The 25,236-nt window shown below is 37.6% G+C and overlaps 1 protein-coding gene across 5 annotated transcripts in view; it reads left to right on the forward strand.

The window, feature by feature from the left end:
• Nucleotides 1-25,236, forward strand: part of FMN2 (formin 2) — a 624,734-nt gene that overhangs the window by 503,044 nt on the left and 96,454 nt on the right. For all 5 annotated transcript variants that reach the window (XR_011557462.1, XM_070734020.1, XM_070734019.1 and 2 more), the window contains one exon: nucleotides 20,838-20,899. Coding sequence is in view for 4 of the 5 variants with exons in the window: in XM_070734020.1 (XP_070590121.1) it covers nucleotides 20,838-20,899 (62 nt within the window). In the remaining variant the exon portion in view is untranslated. The remainder of the gene's footprint in view (nucleotides 1-20,837; nucleotides 20,900-25,236) is intronic.

A 25,236-nucleotide genomic window follows, 5' to 3' on the forward strand; every position in this document is an offset into this window, starting at 1 on the left:
TGGCCTTCTATTTATTTATTTATTTATTTTTTATTTATTTATTTATTTATTTCTCCTTAGACTCAGGGCGGCTTACAACATGTTAGCAATAGCACTTTTTAACAGAGCCAGCCTATTGCCCCCACAATCCGGGTCCTCATTTTACCCACCTCAGAAGGATGGAAGGCTGAGTCAATCTTGAGCCAGTGATGAGATTTGAATCACTGACCTACAGATCTACAGTCAGCTTCAGTGGCCTGCAGTACAGCACTCTACCTGCTGTGCCACCCTGACTGGTCCTGTCAACTAGACCAGTGATTTTCAACCTTTTTTGAGCCGCGGCACATTTTTTACATTTACGAAACCCTGGGGCACATTGAGCGGGGGGGGGGGAGCCTAAAAAAAGTTTGGACAAAAAAAATCTCTCTCTCTCTTCCCCCCCTTCGCTCTATTTCTTTCTCCCTCCCTCTTTCTCTCCCTTCCTTCCTCTTTCTTTCTCTCTCTCTCTATTCCTCTTTCTTTCTCTTCCTTCCTTCCTCTCTTTTTTGCTCTCTTTCTCCCTCCCTCTCTTTCTCTTTCTCTTGCTTTCTTTCTCTCTCTTTCTTTCTCTCTCTCTCTTTCTCTCTCTCTCTTTCTCTCTTTCTCTTGTTCTCTTTCTCTTTCTCTTTCTTTCTTTATCTCTTGTTCTCTCTCTCTCTCTTTCTTGCTTTCTCTCTTGTTCTCTTTCTCTCTCTCTTGCATTCTTTCTCTCTTGTTCTCTCTCTCTCTCTCTTGCTCTTTCTCTCTCTTTCTCTCTTGCTTTCTTTCTCTCTTGCTTTCTCTCTCTCTTTCTCTCTCTCTCTCTTGCTTTCTTTCTTTCTCTCTTTCTTTCTCTCTCTCTTGCTTTCTTTCTCTCTGAGCTTCGCGGCACACCTGACCATGTGTCGCGGCACACTAGTGTGCCACGGCACACTGGTTGAAAAACACTGAACTAGACAATGTCACTTGGTGGGACTTAGAGGAAGAGCCTTCTCTGTAGGTGCCCCGGCCCTCTGGAATCAGCTCCACCCAAAGATTTGTATTGCCCCCACCCTCCTTGCCTTTTGTAAAAGTCTAAAGACTCACCTATACCGCCAAGCTTGGGTCATTAGATTCTGTCCCCTGGCCGATGAATGTACAGTGTTCCCTCGATTTTCGCAGGGGATGCGTTCCAAGACTGCCCGCGAAAGTCGAATTTCCGCGAAGTAGAGATGCGGAAGTAAATACACTATTTTTGCTATGAACAGTATCACAAGCCTTCCCTTAACACTTTAAACCCCTAAACTGCAATTTCTCATTCCCTTAGCAACCATTTAGATTATTACTCACCATGTTTATTTATTAAAGTTTATTAAAAAAAATATTTATTAAAGGCGGATGAAAGTTTGGCGACGACGTATGACGTCATCGGGCAGGAAAAACCGTGGTAAAGGGAAAAAACCAGCAAAGTATTTTTTAATTAATATTTTTGAAAAAACGTGGTATAGCTGTTTCACGAAGTTCGAACCCGCGAAAATCGAGGGACCACTGTATAGTGGGTTTGTTGATTGAATGGATATGTGTGTATTTTAATTGATTCTTTTATTTTTAGATGTAACTTTTAATTTTAATTAAATGAATCTCGATGTATACAGTATTATCTTTTTTATATGTTGTAAGCCGCCCCAAGTCCTCAGAGAGGGGCAGCATATAAATGCAATAAAACTAAACTACCGTATTTTTCGCTCCATAAGACGCAGTTTTTTTCCTCCCAAAGTAGGAAGAAAAATCAGCCTCGTCTTATGGAGCGAAGATGCAGGCAGGGTGGGGGGGGGAGGCTGCGAACTCCGAAGCGCCATCCCGCCGGCTGGCTGGCTAGCTGCTGCCTGGCCCCCTCCCTCCCGGAGGAGGGTCTCCCTCCTCACCACCAGCGGCGCTCCCCACGCCAGCCAGCCAGCCAAGCCCCGCGCCCGCCGGAACCGGCTCCTCGCTCTCCCCCCGCCGCCCGCCGCGTTTGCAGGAGGTGGGGAGGGTCGGGCGGCCCGCCAAGGCAAGGAGGGACGCCGCTGCCCCCCCCTTCCTTCTCTCCGCCCGCCGCTGCGCCGAGAGGAAATGCCGGCAAAGGCTTTTGTCAGCGGAGGCCGGCGAAGGCGATATTCAATGTCGGGGGCGCACGGGCAGTTGGCGCGTTCCCTATCTCCCTGCTAGCCCACTCAGAATATTCAAAATAAGAAAAGCCTTTGCCGGCGAAGGTTTTTCTTATTTTGAATATTCCGAGTGGGCTAGCAGGGAGATAGGGAACGCCTGCAACCGCCCGTGCGCCCCCGACATTGAATATCACCTTTGCCGCCGGCCCCGCCTCTCCTACAACCCCCTTGCTGAGAGCTCTCGGCAAAGGTGAGGCGGGCAGGGCGTGCGCGCGTCACCGCTAAGAAGAACGGAGAACGAGAGTGAGTGAGAGCAACAGACAGCAAGATAGTGAGAAAGAGAGAGGGAGAGAAAGGGGGGGAGAGAGAGAAAGAGAGAGGGGGAGAGAGAGGGAGAGGGAGAAAGAGAGTGGGAGAGGGGGGAGAGCTAGCAAGAGAGGGAGAGAGAGAAAGAGAGAGGGAAAGGGGGGAGAGAAAGAGAGAGGGAGAGGGGGAGAGATAGCAAGAGAGGGAGAGAGAGAAAGAGAGAGGGAAAGGGGGAGAGGGGGGAGAGAAAGAGAGGGAGGGAGAGAGAGGAGATAAAGGAAGAGGAGAGAGAGAAAGGAAGAGAAAGAAAGAAAGAGGGATAGAAAGAGAGAGAGTGAGAGATGCTCAGTGAGCCTTTCTTTGAAGTTGCCTTTCTTTCTTTCTTTCTTTTTCTCTCTTGCTCTCTTGCTCTTTCATTCTTTTTTCTTTCTCTTGCTTTCTTTCTTTCTCTTGCTTTCTCTCCTTCCTTCCTTCCCTCCTTCCATTTCTTTCATTCCCCCTCTCTATTTTTATTTCTCTTTCATTTTCTTTCTCTCTTTCTTGCTTTCTTTCTTGCTCTTTTTCTTTCTCTCTTTTACCTTCCCTTCCTCTATTTCTTCTTTTCTTTCTCCTTCCTACCTTCTTCCCTCCCTCCCTCCCTTCAGTCCTTCCTCTCTTACTCTCCCCTTTCATAAGTTTCCTTGCTTCCTTCCTCTGTTCCTGTTCCTTCCCTCTTTCTTTCTTTCTTTCTTTCTTTCTTTCTTTCTTTCCTTCCTTCCTTCCTTCCTTTCCTCCCTCCATTTCTTGCTTTCCTTTTCCTTCCTCCCTTCTTTCCTCCCTCACTCCCTTCTTTCACTCCTTCCTCTCTTCCTCTCCCCTTTTTGGCTCAAAATATTTTTTTTCTATTTTCCTCCTCTAAAATCTAGGTGCGTCTTATCAGCAGGTGCGTCTTATAGAGCGAAAAATACGGTAAATGTCACAGAGCTAAAAGGAGTTATAGAAAAGAATAAAAAAATATAGTATGATCCCCCGCTACTTCATGTAAACCTATCCAAATACATTCTTATTACTATAATAAATATTGACTATCACTAAAAGTTATATTTTTTTTATTCTTGATGAATGTATTTTATTCTCCTTATGTACCCTGAGAGCATATACATCTAAGACAAATTCCCTCTGTGTCCAATCATACTTGGCCAATAAAGAATTCTATTCTATTCTGTCCTGTCCTGTCCTGTCCTATCCTATCCTATCCTATCTTATCCTATCCTAATGAGACAAAACCAGTAGATCACTACAATCACTCCCCTAAATATATCTTTGTGCGGTGTTGGCTGAAATGAAGAAATTCATTCGCCACTGACTTTTCAAAAGTACATCAATTCTTCAAACTGCCTTTGAATATTTTTGAAACAATAGAATTTACTTATTTTGAATTGATAGTTTGAAGAGCAGTGGTGATTTGTTTGATCATTTGATCAAATCTCCCTCCAAAATGAATTATCCCTTTGGAAGTTTTTTAAAAAACCATTGTAAATGAACTTTATTTCATTGATAATTTTCATTTGTTTCATCATGACATGAATGCAAAGGGAAACCTAATTTGCCTCTTTAGCATATGACTGATAAAATGATAAAATTGTCTTACAGCTTCAGCCCCAGGAAGCTATCATTAACTTCACATCCTGCTATAATTAGCTCTCTCGTGATTGTTTGCTATAAAAAGCAGTTAATTGCTACTCGTGTCCACAAAAAATCTAATCAATGTAATGCATTTGCCTTCATCATTGCAAATTTAGCTTACTGCATAATTTCATTGTTATATCAACATTAGTCAAGAATTGGGTTGAAGGAAGAGGATTCGAGCTTATTGATTTTTATTGTATATTCCATATAAGAATGTTACTTCAGTTCCCTGATTGCCCAAAGAGGATGTGTAATAGTACAGAATACTCAAATTGACATTTCCCACCCCCCAGTTTTGTTAGTGATCTGTTCAATAAGAGGTACAGCTTCTTTGGAATTAATGGATAGGACTTCCTCTGCAAACATTCTGCTGTGAAAATAGTTTTGAAAATATTTTGTGCACTGCAACAAAAGTACTTCTTAAAGTGTAGGCACCATTTTCAAAATACTAGGTTTCTTCAAAACAGAGTTCCAATCATCCTTAAATTTATTCATCTCATTGAAGGGCATAGTAGCAGGAACATTTTTAAGAAGCTGCATATAATTGAAAAGTCTCTCTCCCGTAGATACTGTAAATAAAAATAATAATGAGGATCATGCTTATTCTCCTACTAGCATTGGACACACTGTCTCTCTCCCATATGGAAATAGTGTCGGTTCAAAATGATCTCTTATAAAAAGAAGCAGAGAAAGAGGGGAGGGTATTAAATACTTTGTTAACTTTTAAATTTTGGATAGCTTTTCTCTCTCTCTTTGCTTCTACTATTTATGCTGTGATTGGATCAAGGTTATTGCATTTTGCAAACAAGCATGCTTTAAGATAATTTGAGAAAGATTATTTCCTTAGTAAAATGTTACTATTATCATCGCTGTTACATCTGGACAATGTCATCATGGCGTCTTCATTACTACTATTGGTTTGACACCCATTCTTTTGTAGGAATATAAAGTGCAGACGCATTTTGGTTAAACTTTTGACATTATGATTAAAATACATTTTATGCTTATATTGAAGCCAGCTTCTCTATTCATTTCTAACCAACAATATTAAAACAAAAATATTAAAACAAAATATCTATATATTTTGATATATTTCTATTATTTATTTTTAAGATACATTTTTATATTTGCTATAAAATTTTTTGAAGGTCTTAGGATGATGCAAGATGCCAGACTCAACACAAGGAGTCTACCTGGAAATAGCTCATTCTAGTAGTAGTAGTAGTAGTAGTAGTAGTAGTAGTAGTAGTAGTAATAATAATAATAATAATAATAATAATAATAATTTATTAGATTTGTAATAGCACTATATACTGCTTCATAGTGCTTTACAGCACTCTGTAAACCTTTTAGAGAGTGCCGTAAACTCTAAATGGTGTACAGAGTCAGAATATTGGCCCCAAAAATCTGGGCTCTCATTTGACTGATTCAGAAAGTTGGAAGGCTGAATTAACCTTCAGTTAATTAGGATCAAACTCCTGGCTGTGGGCAGAGTTTGCCTGCACTCTAACTACTGCACTACCATGGCTCAATCTAGGCCAACATAGGAGTTGCATTGATCCAACAAGATACCCAGATATACCACACCATTCATAAGAATGAACATCTGTTCCTTTGTAGACTATGTGGTTCAAAAATGGAACACTTTCATTTCTTATCAGAATTGGTTAGCATTTGTAGATGAACTGTACGAGAGGCAAAGTCTTCCAAGTTAGAAAGCTTCCATTGAAAGCATTATATTTTCTAATTGTTATTAACTAGGGGAGGGGAGTATACTTTGTTTTGTATCAGTGTGATTAAAATTGCAATAATAAATATGTATACACAGATGTGGGGTTTACATAATTTACCTACCGGTTTGCAATGAAAATGTGTTCCGCACATGAACTATGCTCACACACCCAGTTTGCACACATGTGTATGGCTTCAAGACATCCCTAAATAGGATATCCAAGCCAACATTCAGACAGAAGAGTTCCATAGATTTCTGCAAATAGAAGAGGAGCTCGTAAGATAATAAGAACAATTCACTACTGTATAATTGCCATGAAAATTATATGATTCATCCTTCCTATGTGAGCTTTCATTTGAGGATGAGGAAAAGACAATGGACAAATCCCATTTGCCCCTAAATCATTCCTTCCCAAATCTGGCTGTTTCTTTTTCTTTCTTTTAATTTTACTTCCTGCAAACATGAAAAAATAAACCACCAATTGTTTGAATTTTTGAAACAGACAAGCCCAGCAGTAATTATTTTTGAAAAGTGATTATGACAATAATTTAGTACATTGGTTGTATTGAAAAATACTGCAGGTAGAGTTGCATTTTGAGCTGAGAGACTATGAATAATGTGAATGTCATAAAAAAGCTTGTATAAAATATGTTCACATTTTAATTTGTAATGACTATAATGTGGATCCGAATATGCTAGCAATATTTTAATGTTCCCATTTTAATTTGTAATGACTATAATGTGGATCCGAATATGCTATCAATATTTTGTAGGCAATTAAATTTGTTTTGATTCCATACATTTATCAGGATTTTAATAGATTTCTCAAGATACTCTCTGAGAAATTTGATTTAATGGTTTAATATGCTCCAAAATATAGTTCATTACAGTGTTGTCATTTGTTTCGTAAGAGTATCAAGAACATGCATAAAACTTCTTTTAATATTTAAAAGGTTTTCAAACCTTTGACAACAATTTATTTAAGGAGTATGTTTCAGTTATTAATTTTTTTTGTTAAACTGCATTTTTGCTTCATCATTGTTTATACACTAATGAAACTGAAAATTAAAAGTTGACTGCAACTTTTACAATTTCTTTTTTTACATTAGGATAAAAAGTGTATACTTTGCACAAAGTATATACACAAGGTCTCAGCTGGTGACTCCAGCTTATCAGGAAAAGCTGGAGAATATTCATGTATAGCAGCTAAATAGTCAGTATTAAGATGACTCAGTCTCATATTTCATAAGGCAGTTTCCTACATAATTTGTTACTAATTTTAACTTCCCTATAGTAAATCTAACAATTTGAAAGCACAGGCAGGCTCAACAATTTGAAAACACAGACTAAACTAATCAACAAAAGAAAACACAGATATAATAACAATACTGAAGGATCAGCACAACCACAAAGCTTTAGCAATTTGCACAAAAGCACAAATGTTAAAAGACCCGGAAATTATATTATCAACAAAACAACTCCCCAAACACTGATTTATTTTATTGTTACAATTCAAATATAGATTTCTCTTCCTATGTACTGTTTTTTATAGTAATTGTTTTGACCAATATTCATACGCAGAAAATCTACAATCTTTGCTTGCCTTAATGCATTCCAAATACTAAAAATATAGCTAAGGAAAACATACTTAGTCCACTCACTTTTGATTTCACCTTCAAATTTAATTGAAGAGAACAAGCCATGTGAGTTACTGTTTCAACTCCCAAGTTATATTTAGAACTGAAAGGCAATTTTAACATACAGTATTTTGAACTTTCAAACTTTACAGTATTTTGAGTATTTCTCTGAGATGTTCAGCATTTTATTAAAAGTGGAATCATTTTTGGTCACATTAACCATATTTTTTCATATTATGGGAAACACATTTCACATTGCTTAATGCAGAGCTTCCTAAACTTTCTTAGTTCAGAGTATCCTGCATTTTTTTAACAGCTTCCCTTGAACAAAACTGTGAGCTACCGCGAGGTAGTAGCTTATGATTCTACAGAGATCTTAGGCACCATGGTCCCAGTTTGGAACTACAACTTAATGAAATACTCTACTAGCTCACCTGGACAAAAAAAATATGTTATTTTATTTTATTTTATTTTATTTTACTTTACTTTACTTTACTTTACTTTACTTTACTTTACTTTACTTTACTTTACTTTACTTTACTTTACTTTACTTTACTTTACTTTACTTTACTTTACTTTACTTTAGATTAGATTAGATTAGATTAGATTAGATTAGATTAGATTTATTGGATTTATATGCCGCCCCTCTCCGCAAACTCGGGGCGGCTCACAACAATAATAAAAAACAGTACATAATAACAAATCCAATGCCCACCAATCTAATTACAATTTAAAATTAGTAATTTCATAAAACAATCCCAATATATATAAAAAACAGGCACACAGTCAATCAATTTTATTTTATTTTATTTTATTTTTTTATTTTTATTTTATTTTATTTTATTTTATTTTATTTTTTATTTTATTTTATTTTATTTTATTTTATTTTATTTTATTTTATTTTATTTTATTTTATTTTATTTTATTTTATTTTATTTTATTTTATTTTATTTTATTTTATTTTATTTTATTTTATTTTATTTTATTTTATTTTATTTTATTTTATTTTATTTTATTTTATTTTATTTTATTTTATTTTATTTTATTTTATTTTATTTTATTTTATTTTATTTTATTTTATTTTATTTTATTTTATTTTATTTTATTTTATTTTATTTTATTTTATTTTATTTTATTTTATTTTATTTTATTTTATTTTATTTTATTTTATTTTATTTTATTTTATTTTATTTTATTTTATTTTATTTTATTTTATTTTTTTATTTTATTTTATTATTTTTATTTTTATTTTTATTAAATTTATATGTCGCCCAACTCCCAAAGGACTCCGGGCAGCTTAACCACAGAATAAAATATTTAAAACATCTTAAGCATTAAAACAATTAAAACCCATACCTATCATTCCATGGCCTCATCTCGCCTATTATAACCACAAGCTCAAGAGCCCCAGGCCTGCCAAAAAAGCCAGCTTTTAACTGTTTTGTGGAAAGCCAATGGGGTGGGGGCAATTCTGACCGCCGGAGATAATTGATTCCAGAGATCTGGGGCAGCCACAGAGAAGACCCTCGCCCATGGGCCAGCCAGCCTATACTATTTAGCTGACGGGACCTGGAGAAGACCAGCTCTGTGGGATCTCACTGGTCACTGGGAGTTGTGTGGCAGAAGGCAGTCTCAAAGATAACATGACCCTAAGCAGGGGTGGACTGCTGCCTGGATGGGGTGGAATGCAGTGGGGGTAGCAAAAATGGAGCTTAATCCCAGAGCACCCTATTTGCACTGAAAGATGTTGAAAGAAAATGCATAAACTGGCCCCAGCTGGGAGGGGCACACGATCAACAGATACAACAGATAAGTGGAGAAACTCATCGCTCCTACTGCCTTGTCCACTTCCTCAGGAGTAGTGATGGGCGAACCCAACGGTGTTCGGGTTCGGCAAGTTTGGACGAACTTTACGCAAAATTCAGCCAAACCCGAACCGAACCCGAATGGGGAATCCCTCCCACGAAGAGATTCTGGGGGTGGAGCTTTGACATCACCGGCAGGTTGCTAAGGACGCCAAGGTGATCACTTCCTGGATTCCATGGAATTCAGGAAGTGATCACCTTAGCATCCTTAGCAACCTGCCAGTGACGTCAAAGCTCCGAACGCCGAACATGACCCTGAACTTTGCCCGAAGTTTGAAAAAAATTTGGGTTCATGTTCGGCATACCGAACACCCCAAAATTTAGTATGGACCCGAATTGTGCGGGTTCGGTTCACCCATCACTACTCAGGAGTCACAGATTCAAATTCATCCCACACAATAGAACTTAGACCCATAAGTTTAAAGAAGTTCACACAGGTGCTACATTCATATTCCAATGAACTCCAAAGCATGCTTTCTACTTTTTATGAAAAACACTGCAGTTCTGTTTTTACTCATACAGAACTACCATATATTATCAGCGTGGACTGCTGTAATCTATTAAGGGACAGATTTGATAGATTTGGCTTTTGCTGGATTCTTTCCTTTAAAAATATATTTGCCCATCCATCTAAGATCCTCATATTTTATTCAGTCTGTCTTTATTACTTTACAGATTTAAATAAATATGCCCAAATAATTAAGATAAGCACTGAAGAAATCACTATGGCCCATATCAATAAAACTCTAAAAAAAATAGTAATGCAACATAATCTCCCTAGATTAAACAGTCTACAATACTAATCATGTTTGCATTTAAACATTTTATTCTGAAAGAATTAGTGCACAGGGGTCTTTTTTTTCCCCAGACAAGAAGGCGACACACTGACTTAAACAAAATGTATTTGTTCTCTACGAATTTAACTTCCACAAATTTTATAAACAAACTGTATAGGTGTATGAAGTTTTGGCTGATTTAATCAGTAACTTATGTCTTTGAATTTATATAAGCTTGTTTACTCAAGATGCCTGCATTGGAAATGTTTATACTAAAAATACCTTTTATTTTATAGCATTTTCTTTAAAACCTGTATCAGTATAACATTATTGCTATGGACTAGAACATAATGGTCATGACACAATATTTTATGGAACCCTTTGCTTTTCCACTTACCGGTATATATACTGTCCTTTGTGAGAAGTGAATATATAAGAAATATGCATAAGTCACAGGCATAAAATTGCCCATGGAATCAAAATCTCTCTCCTTCAAATCAATACATTTTCACTAGAAACACTAGAAAAAACTAAATGCTAATACTAACATTATTTTGGCAATTTGTTTTAATTGTTTAAGGTCATGGTTCTCTTTAACCTACAATATTGAAAATACATTATGTAAGGGTTGGAACTCTATGTGACTGTCAGTAAAATCAACACTCCAAATTGAACAGAACAGGTATGGGTATGTTTGTATGTATGGTGGGGGAAAGCCAGCATAAAAAAAGTTCGACTTCATAAATCACTGTGTTCAGTTTGAAGCCTGGTGTGTGTTGTGTGTGTAATCCCTCCATATTTCCCCAGTTTGTTACTATGTGAAAGACAAAGGAGCATCGTTTTGGATTGTTGGCAACTGCCCCTCCCTCTGGGTCACATGAAACACAGTAAAGAGATATCACATTTCTTTATTTCACAAAAGGAAATGGTACCTATATGAACACTGTTGGTAAAGAAGCCATGTTCGCTCCGCTTTTCTCAAAATGGGATGGGATAGGATGGGGAATGGTACAGACAGATAAACCTCTCTACAAATATACACTGTGGAATGCTGAAGTTTGGGCTTAGAGAAAGAAATGGAAAGGTGAGTCGATCCCTGGGAAAATTAAAAGCATGAGAAAATGAATATTCCTACCTTGATCTTGTCCTTGAAAAGGAGGTAGAAAAAGGTGGTGACGACCTTACATAAAAATATTTTATGTAATCAACCAATGCATGCTTTTTACCCCTGCTTTGATACAGGTAGTCCTTGACTTATTACTATAATTGAGTCTAAAAATTACGTTGTTAAGTGAGACATTTCTTAAGTTTTGTCTCATTTTACTACTATTAAAAGCCTTTCCTGCAACAATTGTTAAGTGAATCACAGCAATTATTAAATTAGCAGCATGGTTGTTAAGGGAATCTGGCTTCCCCATTGACTTTGCTTGTCAGAATTTCACAAACGGCAATTGCATTACTTCAGGATCCTGCAATTACTACAAATATAACTCAGTTACCAAGCATCTAAATCTTTGGTCACATGACCATGGGAATGTTGCAATGGTTGTAACATTGGTGCAATGGTTATAACGTTTTCACTGGTGTGAAAAATGGTCATGAGTCAGTTTTTTTGGTGTTGTTGTAACATCAACATTAGCCCTACATGGCATGGGACCAGAATACCTCCGAGACCACTTTCTGCTGCATGAATGCCAGGGACCGGTCAGGTCCCACAGAGTCGGCCTTCTCCAGGTTCCGTCAACTAGATAATGTCACTTGGCAGGGCCTGGGGGAGAGCCTTCTCTGTGGAGCCCCGGCCTGCTGGAATCAGCTCCCCCCAGAGATTCGTACTGTCCCCACCCTCCACGCCTTCCGTAAGAGTCTGAAGACTCATTTATGCCACCAGGCCTGGGGCCATTAGATCTTTGCCCCTTGGCCAATGAATGACTACAAAAAGATATTGCAAAATTGAACGGGTCCAAAGACGGGCTACAAGAATGGTGGAAGGTCTTAAGCATAAAACGTATCAGGAAAGACTTAATGAACGCAATCTGTATAGTCTGGAGGACAGAAGGAAAGGGGGGGACGTGATCGAAACATTTAAATATGTTAAAGGGTTAAATAAAGTTCAGGAGGGAAGTGTTTTTAATAGGAAAGTGAACACAAGAACAAGGGGACACAATCTGAAGTTAGTTGGGGGAAAGATCAAAAGCAACGTGAGAAAATATTATTTTACTGAAAGAGTAGTAGATCCTTGGAACAAACTTCCAGCAGACGAGGTTGGTAAATCCACAGTAACTGAATTTAAACATGCCTGGGACAAACATATATCCATCCTAAGATAAAATACAGAAAGTAATATAAGGGCAGACTAGATGGATCATGAGGTCTTTTTCTGCCGTCAGTCTTCTATGTTTCTATGTTTCTAATGTGTTGAGAGAATGTTGAGTGAATTGAATTATTGGTTTTTTAAGTTTTGGGTTTTTTTAGATTTTTTAATTAATTAATTGGATTTAAGATTTTTTATACTGTATATTATGTGTTGTGAGCCACCTCGAGTCCTTGGAGAGGGGCGGCATAGCAATCTAATTAATAAATAAATCAAACAAACAATAAATGCTCTGTTGTAAGTCAAGGACTTCCTGTAGTTTGTTTGACTTGAAGTAAATCTCTGAAGGGTATGTAATCTGTGTCCTGCATACAACATGTCAATATCAAATCAGGAATGTAATGCATAGTGAATAGTTATTAGCTATATTTTTGATCCAAACAGTCCAGTCACTGAAAGTGAGATTACGGGTGATAATGGGTCACTATCAGGGCAGGGTTCCAGTTGAATTTTGCTACCAGTGCGCATGCGCACACGCTCACGCATCCCACCACACAATTTCACATTCCCACATGCTCAGGACCACATTATAAGCTGAAGCATAGCTGAGGAATTTCTCAGCTGTGCTTCAGACGAAGAATAAAGATCGGCATTAAGATGAAGGCAGGTGGGAGGGCTTCTTCCAACATGGAGACGCTGGGGGAAAAATGCCAAAAATTGCATCATCAGTGGGTTCCTACTGCTGCAGGGCTCTGGACTGCACTGGTAGGAACCCACCACTGGATTGTGGAAGATGCCTAATATTAGCATTAGAAGCTATTACTAGATTTTTCATTTCCAACCAACAATTCTGTCGTATACTTCTATGTTATTATATTGAATCAATATTCTAACATTGTATTGATACCGATTGTTTTGAAATATTGCTAAAATATGTAGAAATGAATCAAATGAATGAATCAATCTGGACCGTATAAAAATTAATTTTGCATTTTTTACAATTCCCCCAAACCATTTTATCAATCAGGAGTTGATATTTTGTACCTCTGCTTTTCTTGCTGTCTCCTTTCCTTCTGCTGGAGGGTTGTTATTTTCTTCTAAGAAATCTTGGATGTTGTCTGTTCTTATGCCTGTGAATAATTTAAAAATATAGGCAAGCATGTTACAAGCCTGTAATTTCCTATTGTTGTCCTTTTTGCTGGGACTTTTGCCAGTTATTAACCAATTGCTGATGTCTTCTTTATGCAATACTTCATTAGGTTTAGTGTAATACTTCATTATGTCCCTGAATACATGACCTAAGAAATCATTTTGGCAGGAAATATATAGCAAAAATGACATTTAAGCCAGACATCAGATATTAGCATATTGAAAAATACAAGAACTAAAATATGAATTTTGTTAAAATTCCCAACATCTCAGTTCATCATATTGTCACTTTTATTAAGTAGAAAAAGTCAGGAGTGAGAACACACATTTGCTTCTCTTTTGCCCGCCTCCCGAGAGCTGCAACGGGGGAGGTGGCAATGTGGTATACAAGAGAGAGAGACAGAGAGAGAGAGAGATAGCAAGAGAGAGAGACAGGAAGAGAGAGAGAGAAAGAAAGAGAGAGAGAGAAAGAGAGAGGGGGAGAGAGAAAGATAGAAAGGGAGGAAGGAAGAGAGAGAGAAAAAAAGAGAGGAAGGAAGAGAGAGAGAAAGAGTGAGAGTGAGGGAAGGAGGGAGAGAGAAAGAAAGAGACGAGGAAAGAAGAGAGAGAGAAAGAGCAGAAAAAAGAGAGAGGAAGGGATGAAGAGAGTAAGGAAGAGGGAGGAAGAGAGAGAGAGAGAAAAAGAATCCCTCAATGGTGTCCCTCTTTCCCAATCTTAAAATCTGGTCACTTTATGCTATACATGGCCTTCTCCCAAGTGCTAAAATAACAGCAGGAGAATCATTAAAAAGCCTCATGATCAACAGCAAGACAGATGTATAATGGAAGATGGAGTCACTTGCTAAATCATGTAGGCCTTTAATAAACATCTTAATTGTGCCAGAGAAACTATTGAAAAACTGCAAATCTTTCACTATCAGCAATAGTATGGAAATTGGTTGCATTTTATTACCTAATGGTGATTTTTATTTTTGTGCTGTACTTGTGGGCTATGATAATATGATATTATAGAGTAGTTGCTTTTGTTGTGCTTTATATCGTAATATATGAGCAGTTGTGTGAAATACAAGCAGTAGCCTGCTTACCTGGGCCACTGAAGATATACAAACCACCTGGTATCATGGTACCAGACCAGACCTTCTTTTATCTCCTGTAAGTATTTAAACAGAAGTGTTCTATTGCTCTGCCTCTCATTTTTTGGTAATCTTAACAAGCTTCAAAAATGTAAAACAAGAAGCTATGCTATATTTCTTGTTCACTAAAGTTAACATTTTAGAGAGGATTTTTAAGCTCCAAAATGGAGTTTTAAAAGAATGTAAAAGCAGTGTGCAATGTGTTTTTTTTTTCAAAAAGGAGAAAAGTTGCATTCAAGTTTGTTCAAAGGAATTGCAGAAATGCTAATGTACTAAAAATAGCCTTTTAACAGAATTCACTAATACCTGCAGTAGGCATCACTGTGCAGTGTTTTTACAAATATTAATAGATTGTTAATAAGTACCATATATGGAAAGATTAATCTGACTATTAAGCATTTATACTCAGGTTTAATGTAATTCAAATAGCAGGGAAACGAGGAAATTCAATATTGTTTAACTTCTTTAACAACGATTTAACAATAATTCTTCAGCAACACTTTTGGAAAAAGACTGGGGAAGCATTTTGCATTTTATATTTTACAAATCTGTAGAAGTCTTTATCATGAGCACAGTTTTATGCATTTAATAATTATTATATAATTGTAATTATACAATCGTAATATAATTAAGTTTCAATTAATAATATAATTATAATTATGTAATAATTATATAGTTAAGTAAAAGTCAGTTTGGTATAGTGATTATAGTGCTATGCTCTAAAACATAGTCTCTCTAAAACCCTGTGAGTTTTAGAACATAGAAAATAGAATTAAGGCCTTTTCCAACTCTATGTTGGAAGGTTTTCTAGTCCAACTCCCTTCTCAAGTAGGAGACTCAATGCCCTTCCAGATAAATGGTTGTCCAGTCTCTTTTTGAAAGCCTCCAGTATAAGGGCAGACTAGATGGACCATGAGGTCTTTTTCTGCCATCAGACTTTTATGTTTCTATGTTTCTATGTTTCCAGTAATGGAACTCCCACAACTTCTGAAGGCAAGCTGTCTAATTGGTTGGTTGCTCTCAATATTAAGAAATTTCTCCTCTTTAGTTCTAGGTTGTTTCTTTCCTTGTTTAGTTTCATCCATTGTTTCTTGTCTGTCTTTTGAAAAAAAAATCATTAGACTAGACATATTTAGTCTATCACACCTTCTATAACTTTGCAAACAACCAGCTCAAAGGCTCAAAAACCATCCTACCCCTTAAAAAAACCAAATGGTAAAGACTATAATAATGAAGCCGTTAAGGCAAACCTCTTTAACACATTCTTCAGCTCAATCTTTGTAAATAGCCATGGCTCATGCCCAATATTTCCCAGTTGTAGCACAAATAACTACAGCGATCTAACAAAAATTGATTTTACAAAAGATAACATTAAAAAGACATTACACAACCTAAAAACATCTCTATCTATTGGACCTGATGGACTATGTGCATACTTCTTAAAAAATATCTCCACAGCCATAACTGAAGCTCTAAGGATAATTTTTGAAAAAATCCTTCAGGACTAGCTCCTTACCCAACCTATGGTCACTAATCACAGTCATCCCTATCTTCAAAAAAGGAGATCCAAATAACATTGAAAATTAAAGACCAATCTCTTTATGTTGCGGTCACCTGCATTGTCATAGAATCAATCATAAACCAATTCATTACCCTCTACTTAGAAACTAACGACCTACTCTCTAACAAACAATTTGATTTCAGGAAAAATTGTCCTGTAATCTACAACTCCTACACTGCAAAAAAATATCGACTACACAACTAGATCAGGTAAAACAATAGACACAATTTACAAAGATTTTTGTAAAGCCTTTGATTCAGTGGTACATGACAAACTACTTCTGAAACTAAAATCTTATGGCATCTTTGGAGCTCTACATGATTTGATAACTGTGCTCCTGTCAAACAGACAACAAGTGGTTAAAATAGGGATTGCCATATCAAATCAAGAGTGGTGTCCTTCAAGGCATCATTCAAGGACCAACACTCTTCATGCTTTACATGAATGACCTTTTGTGGTCATATTGTAAGCAACTGCATTCTCTTCACATTGGCAAAAAGAATCACAACACAAAATACAAGCTTGGAGGACACAACTTTGTAGATGACCCTCACTCTGTCAAGGACCTTGGAGTACTCATATCTAATGACCAGAGCTCACTGTAACAACTTTGCCAAAAAGGCAGTAAGAGTAGTTAATCTAATCTTGTGTAGCTTCTTCTCTGGCAACATTACACTGCTAACCAGAGCATACAAAACATTTGCTAGACCAATTCATGAATACAGCTCGCCTGTCTGGAACCCACACTGCATAATGGACATTAATACAATTGAAAGAGTCCAGAAATATTTCACGAGAAGAGTCTTCCACTCCTCTGTTGCAACAAAATACCTTATTCCACCAGACTTGAAATTTCAGGCCTAGACAATTTAGAACTGATTGATTTAATTGATTTATTAGACTTGTATGCCGCCCCTCTCCGAACTACGTCATCTTCGATCTGATCTAAATGTAGTTCATAAAATCATCTGCCACAATGTTCTACCTGTCGATGACTACTTCCGTTTCAATCGCAACAATACACAAGCACACAACAGAATCTAAACTTAATATAAACCACTCCAAATTCAATTGCAGAAAATATGACTTCAGCAACAGAGTAACAAATGCCTGCAGTGCACTACCTGACTCTGTGGTTTCTTCACCAAACCCCCCAAAATTTAATCTTAAATTGCCTACTGTTGACCTCATCCCATTCCTAAGAGGTATATAAGGAGCGGGCAAAAGTGCACCATTGTCCCTGTTTTTCTATCCCATTCTCATCATTTATCTGTGCTTACTTTGCTTATGTTTATATTTATACCTATATCTGCTATATTGTACAAACAAACAAACAAATTATCCAATTCCTGTAACCGTTCTTCATATATTTTAGCCTCCAGCCCCCTAATCATTCTTGTTCCTGTTCTCTGCACTGTTTCCAGAGTCTCAACTTATGTTTTTATATTGTGGTGACCACAACTGGATACAGAAATCCAAGTGTGGTCTTACCAAGGCTTTGTAAAACAATATTAGAATGTCCCGTGATCTGGATTATACAGTATCCCTCTATTAATACAGACTAGGACTGTGTTGCCTTTTTTGGCCATTGCCACACATTGTTGGCTCATTTTTATTTATTTTTTGCTACACACTGTTGGCTCATATTTATTTTTAGTCATAAAAGCTGTTTGGGTTAGTTACTCTCTCTTTGCCCAGATCACCCAACCACACTGTGTTGTGGGAAACATAGGAGGAAAATATATTATGTATACTGACTGCCTTAATTTGTTGATAAAAGGAAAGATTTTTTTTAATGAATAAATGTTTCAGTTCTGTAAATTAACCCTGCCCTTTGCAATATTCCTGAAATCTCGTACTCCTTTAAATCATTGTGGATAATATTATCTGTGCAAGAATGATTCAATCTATTCCATCATAAAATACCTTGCAAGTTTTTATTAATAATGAATGTATGGTTAACCATAGACTTTTTCTCCTTATTAAAAATAGAAAATGACAATACATCTGTTTAGCAAGTATATTTTTCTCTTCCTGGCTCCCTTCCCATCTTGTTCTATATAAAATATTTTTTTGCCATGACTTAGACTTTGCTTGCTATATTTGATACATGGGGAGTCCTCACTTAATTAAAACTGTATTTAGTTATTCTAGGTCAGGGGTAGGCAAAGTTGGCTCTTCTATGACTTCTGGACTTCAATTCCCAGAATTCCTGAGCCAATCATGCTAGCTCAGGAATTCTGGGAGTTGAAATCCACATGTCATAGAAGAGCCAACTTTGCCTACTCCTGTTCTAGATAGATGATTTGTTTTAGTTTCCGTGCAAAATAACTTACATGAAATTCTATAGTGGTATATTATGATATTGATCTATATTGCTGTTCAAATGAGGCAATCTGATTTGTTGAAATTTTAATGTACTTTATTAAGTTTAAGGACTAGATGTTTGATTTTGGAAAGATTTTTTTTTTAAAAAGAAAAGTTAACTTTTACTATTTTCAAGAAGAAAAAATGTTAAAAATGTATGTCATGGGGAACTACTTGTAAAATATTTCATGCAGATATATAAAAAGATAATTTATTGATAGACAAAAATGTTTTGTAAAAATAGGTAAATGAGAAAAGGAAAGAAGTAAACCATGATAAAACATTTGGAAAAAATAAAATTATTTTTTCAGAAAATGGTAGTAGAAAAAATATCCTGAAAAGAAGGAATGTTATTTTTATCTTTTTAAACTCTTCCCTCCAATCTCTTAAGAATGCTCTGGACTCTGCTTCATGCAATCAAGATCAACATTTCCTTATTTATATATTCTTTTATTATACTGTAACTAAAGTTATATTTCAGACCTGTAGGGAGAAAATGTGATGAGTCCCAGACACTGGATTTTATCACTAAATGCTTTACAGCAATGAAAAACAAATGAGCATGAATTATATTGTCTCTAATCTTGAGGTGTATACACAAAATCATTTAGCAGCAGTGAAAGGTACTGATTTATAGAGGGCAATGTAATCTGTTGTTAAGTTTTTGTCAGGAATTGTCAAAGGAAATTCTAGCTAAGTTTTGCTGCAGGTCAAGATTTGCCTTATAGGTACATAGATTAAATAGAAAGCAGAAGAAAATACTAAATAGAAGAAAGAAGAAACATGAAAGAAATTGCATTGTAATCAGATGACTGATTTTCTCCCTTTTGGGGGGCTGGGTATATGGCACTTAACTGAAGTCAGAAAAGAAATGTTATGGATGGATGGTTTCCGGAGTCCAAAAATTCAGTTTTCCCTACCCTCCTTATGGCCTATGACAGCAGTTCTCAATCTGTGCTCCACAGACTATTGATGCGATGTCATTACAGGGGGTCTACAAGGGCTTGAAGAAATGTTATGATTTAATTCTTCGGTTAAGATTTAACCATAGCCAAAGTCCAGGGACAGAAAAAGTATGAAAAGGAGTTCCATGGTGAAGACAAGGATAAGAATCACTGGCCTGTGACAATAATACAGATTTGATTTGATCATATATTTCTCCTATAAGCAATAACAATAGCACTTACACTTATATACAACTTTGCAGTGCTTTGCAACCCTCTCTAAGCTCTTTACACAATCAGCATATTGCCCCCAACAACCTGAGTCCTCATTTTATTCACCTCGGAAGGATGGAAGGCTGAATCAACCTTGAGCCTGGTGAGATTTGAACTGCCAAATTGCAGGCAGCCAGCATGTAGCAGAAGTAGCCCCCAGTACTGCACTCTAATCTCAAATAAATAACTTTATTAATGACACCAGATATTTTATTGCAAACAGCACAGATGATATACAGCATGATATATGATATATGGTATATGGAATATGGTGTATGGTGTATGGTGTATGTGTATGGTGTATGGTGTATGGCGTACGGTATACGGTATAAGGTATACAGTATATGGTATACGGTATACGGTATATGATTTATTTTATATATATATATATATATATATATATATGTTTTCGTAGATTTTCACGGGTACAGGTATGACGGTCTTGGTATATTCAGGTTTCCTCCCGTGTAGGATTTGGAAATTTCTGGTGACGTTTCGACGAGGTCTCACTCGTCATCTTCAGGCTGGTGTTTCTGTCCTTGTTCTCAGGCGAACACTGCGAGACCTGAGCTGCATTCCTTCTATAAATACTGGTGGCTGGGTGTGGTTTGATGGCTCAGCAATTGCTACACAGCAGGCAATTGCTGAGCCATCAAACCACACCCAGCCACCAGTATTTATAGAAGGAATGCAGCTCAGGTCTCGCAGTGTTCGCCTGAGAACAAGGACAGAAACAGCAGCCTGAAGATGACGAGTGAGACCTCGTCGAAACGTCGCCAGAAATTTCCAAATCCTACACGGGAAGAAACCCGAATATACCAAGACCGTCATATATATATATATATATATATATATATATATATATATATATATATATATATATATATATATATATGACATATGATATATGACTTGACTAAGTGTCTATATTGTGCTTAGTCTTTTCTTGAAACGTATTCCTTGTTTAAATTTTTTGTCTGCCTTATTCATAGCTGTCATGAACTTGGACAACTCTGTGGTGGACTTAGAGACTCTTCAAGCCCTTTATGAGAATGTGAGTAACAAAGCAAAAATGCACATGCACTAATTATAGTTTACAATGTTTGCCAAAAATCGCAGAATCACAATTATGACTGATTGTATAACTATGGTAGAACAATCGCTCAGTGACAATTAAATGTAAATACCATGCAAAACCTGAAGGAATGTTACTAATTGTGAAATTGGACAGGCCTGGATTCAGTATTATAAATTAGGGTTAGATTTACTAACAGAGCAGTCATACAGAGATGGAGAAACCATGATGGATTAATTACCAGAAGGGAAGATCTGTTAGGCTTGTGCCAAATGGAAGAAAGTGACTGTTTTTCTTCCCTGACTTTATATTTCTTTGTTAAATTTGTGCCAGTTTAATACCTAATGCACTGTTTCCCATTCTGAGTGTATGTGACTGAATGACTTTACCTTGGCCTTGAATACCATATTACCAGGCATTCTCATTGAAAATCTGACTGATTTTAATTTTCCTCCATTCACTTGTGATTGGATCAAAGACATCCACAAACAGTAAAGATTGGGTCCACCCTGAAGCTCAGCACAGGCTCCCTGTACTTGCTGTATAGAGATGACTGCGTATCCTCTGATCCATCCAACATCATAATAAAGCTTGCAGATGACACAATGGTCTTATCACTAGAAAGGACAAATCAGCATACATGAAAGAAGTGCAGAAGCTATCCACACCATGTTCAAAAAACTACCTACATATAAACACTAGCAAGACAAAGGGGATGGTGCTGGATTTTCAGAAGCAAAGAGAGGTACTTCCCCACTGTATATCAAGGGCAGCTGTATGGAGAAGGTTTCCTCTTTTAAATTGTCGTGAGGGCTCATTAGTCACCTGAAAAACAACACATCCCTGGTCCTTAGGCTCAACAAAGACTTTAGAGGCCTCTGGAAAAATCAAGTGGAGCAATTTCCTCTATCGGTCCATGATAGAAAGGGTCCTCACGTATTGTATAACAGTATAGTACGCTGGTGTCAGGGTTCCAAATTAAATCAGAGGCCAGATCAAAGTATTCCTCAAAGTCCCTATTATTATTATTATTATTATTATTATTATTATTATTATTATTATTATTATTATTATTAGTAGTAGTAGTAGTAGTAGTAGTATATTATTATTATTATTATTATTATTATTATTATTATTATTATTATTTATTAGATTTGTATGTTGGTATATCTGGGTGAAACCTGAATCTGAAGTCCTCTGGGTTTCTCCACCCAGTTGAAAGTTCAAGTCCATGCCCCCACACCCATAAATCCACCACATTGTCCAATCTCCAATTGCCATGGTGGCAGAGTCCACCCAGAGACAATGGATGACCTTGGCTTTCTAGAAAGAATTTGTTACGGCTACCTACTAGCAACCTCATACAATCCCCTTTCCCATTTTCCCACAGAAGAAAATGCATAGTGGAATGGTATAAAGAGTGGCGGGCCAAAGATCCCAAATAAAATGGCTTTGCTGACAGCTGGTTTAACAGCCACAGACAGGAAGGCACTACAGAGAGTGATTAATTCGGCACAAGAAAGCGTTGGTTGCCCCCTAACACCACTGGATGACATCATCAGGCCAGGTCTCGCTGTTTCAGCATAGTAAGGAAGATACTTAGGAATTATTCACACCCTGGCCAGTCTTTCTTTTCACTTTGCCATCAGGCAGAAGCCATTGATGTATAAACAGGTTTAAAAACAGCTTCTATCCATGGACTGTCAGACTCCTGAGCTCTGTTTTTACTGGCAGAGAGTTGCAGGAGGCCGTGTCAACCGAAAACGGAGCTTGGGAGCCTTTTCTTTCTGGCAGAGCATTCAGACCACCATAGGTGCCCCCAACAGGAATGACATTGAGCTGGTCATGCCCATCCCGGCCCCCCAAGGTCAAACACAACCCTGATGTGTCCCTTGATGAAATTGAGTGTGAAACACCCCTGGTTTACACAGTCACTTTTCTGAAATGGCACAGGTTCTTCTGCATGTGCAGGGAGCTGGACTAGAAGACCTCCAAGGTCCCTTCCAGCTCATTCTATTCTATCCTATTCTAATTAATTTGAAAATTATTAGATGTAGGAAATTTGTTTGTTTGTTTGTTTGTTTGTTTGTTTGTTTGTTTGTTTGTTTGTTTATTTATTTATTTATTTATTTATTTATTTATTTATTTATTTATTTATTTATTTATTATTTATTTATTTATTTATTTATTTATTTATTTATTTATTTATTTATTTATTTATTTATTTATTTATTTATTTATTTATTTATTTATTTATTTATTTATTAGATTGCTATGCCGCCCCTCTCCGAAGACTCGGGGCGGCTAACAACAATAAAAAGACAATGTAAACAAATCTAATATTAAAAATAATCTAAAAAAACCCCAATTTAAAGAACCAATCATACATACAAGCATACCATGTATAAATTCTATAAGCCTAGGGGGGAAGGGAAAATTTCAATTTCCCCATGCCTGACAACAGAGGTGGACATAGTGTACGTGGATTTCAGCAAGGCATTAACAAATCTGTGGCAGGCCCAGGTAGGGGATATTCCTCTATCCTGGTGCTTCTTGACCTCTCAGCAGCTTTCAATACCACCAATCATGGTATCCTTCTGCACTGACTGGAGGGGCTGGGAGTGGGAGGCACCATTTTATGGTGGTTCTCTAACCTGTCTGGTTGGTTGCAGTCAGTGTTGGTGGTGGGACAGAGGTCGACTCCTAGGTCCCACCCTTGTGGGTTTCCTCTGGGGTCGGTTCTCTCCTCCCTAATTTATTAGATTTGTATACTGCCCCTCTGTACCCCGGATACTCGGGGTGGCTCACAACAACAATAATAACTGTTACAATGTAAAAAAATCTAATATTTTTTAAAAATCTAAAAAAACCCATCATTTAAAAACCATGCAACACATGCATACCATACATAAAACTATAAAAGCCTGGGGGAGATGTCTCAATTCCACCATGCCTGGCAATAAAGGTGGGTCTTAAGTAATTTGCAAAAGACAAGGAGGGTGGGGCAGTTCTAATGTCTGGGGGGAGTTGATTCCAGAGGGCCGGGGCCGCCACAGAGAAGACTCTTCCCCTGGGCTCCGCTGAACAACATTGTTTAGTCCAGTGGTCCCCAACCTTTTTTCCACCAGGGACCAGTTTCAGCAAGACAATTTTTCTATGGCCCGGTGGGGGCGGAAAGTGGGTTTAGCTTATCGTTCCATTGTCTCTCTCCCCCCCCTTTTTAATTTTGCAGGGGAGTTGAGGTGACAGAGAGAGGAAGGGTAGGAGGGGGCGGTTTCCTGTCTCTTTCCCCTCCTGTTCACTCGGGACCGCCGTTTGCCTTTCAGCAGTTCCAGAGGACATCCCCCCCCGTTCCGGCTTGGATTGCAGCAAGGAATCCCAGACCAGGGGGAGGTGCCTCCACGGACACAGTCACCTTCCTTTGCGATCGCTGCCTGCCTGGAGCGCCCACCACTGCCAGGTCTGGTAATTTTCTTGCAGCAAGGAATCCTTCCAAAAGAAAATTACCAGAGCTGGTGGTGGGGGTTTCATGGTCACACACACACCCCTGGCTTCGCTCCCACCCAGGACCCTGGGAATAGGGTGGGGGAGCCTAGCAAAAAAAGAGCTGCACAATGCCAAAGCCTTTTCGTTTGAGCTGCAGGCAGAGCGAGGGCTTTGCAAGGGCTTCGCAAGGAGGAAATAGACCACTTTCGACGAGAGAAGAAAGACAGAAAAGGAAGAAAGCAAGCAAGCAAAGGTTTTCTCAGCCCGAGGCAAATGGCGGTCCCAAGTGAACGTGAGGGGAAAGAGACAGGAAACAGCTTGGCACTCGCTGGCTCCACAGCAGCTGCTGACTCCGCGGACCGGTGCAACATGCCTTGTGGCCCGGTACTGGTCCGCGGACCGGCCGTTGGGGACCCCTGGTTTAGTCGACGGGACCCGGAGAAGGCCAGCTCCGTTAGACCTTATCAGCTGCTGGGATTCGTGCGGCAGAAGATGGTTCCAGATCAGACTGGATAGAAAGGGAGCTCATCAAATTTGCAGATGATACCAAGCTAGGGGGAATAGATAACATTTAGAAGATAGACTCAAGATTCAGAAGAATCTTGATAGGCTTGAACAGTGAGCTCTATTCAACAAAATACAATTCAGTAATGAAAAAAGCAAGTGCCTACATATAGAAACATAGAAGACTGATGGCAGAAAAAGACCTCATGATCCATCTAGTCTGCCCTTATACTATTTCCTGTATTTTTATCTTAGGATGGATATATGTTTATCCCAGGCATGTTTAAATTTAGTTACTGTGGATTTACCAACCATGTCTGCTGGAA

Source organism: Erythrolamprus reginae, chromosome 1 (genome assembly GCF_031021105.1).
Source record: "Erythrolamprus reginae isolate rEryReg1 chromosome 1, rEryReg1.hap1, whole genome shotgun sequence".
Lineage (NCBI taxonomy): Eukaryota > Metazoa > Chordata > Lepidosauria > Squamata > Dipsadidae > Erythrolamprus > Erythrolamprus reginae.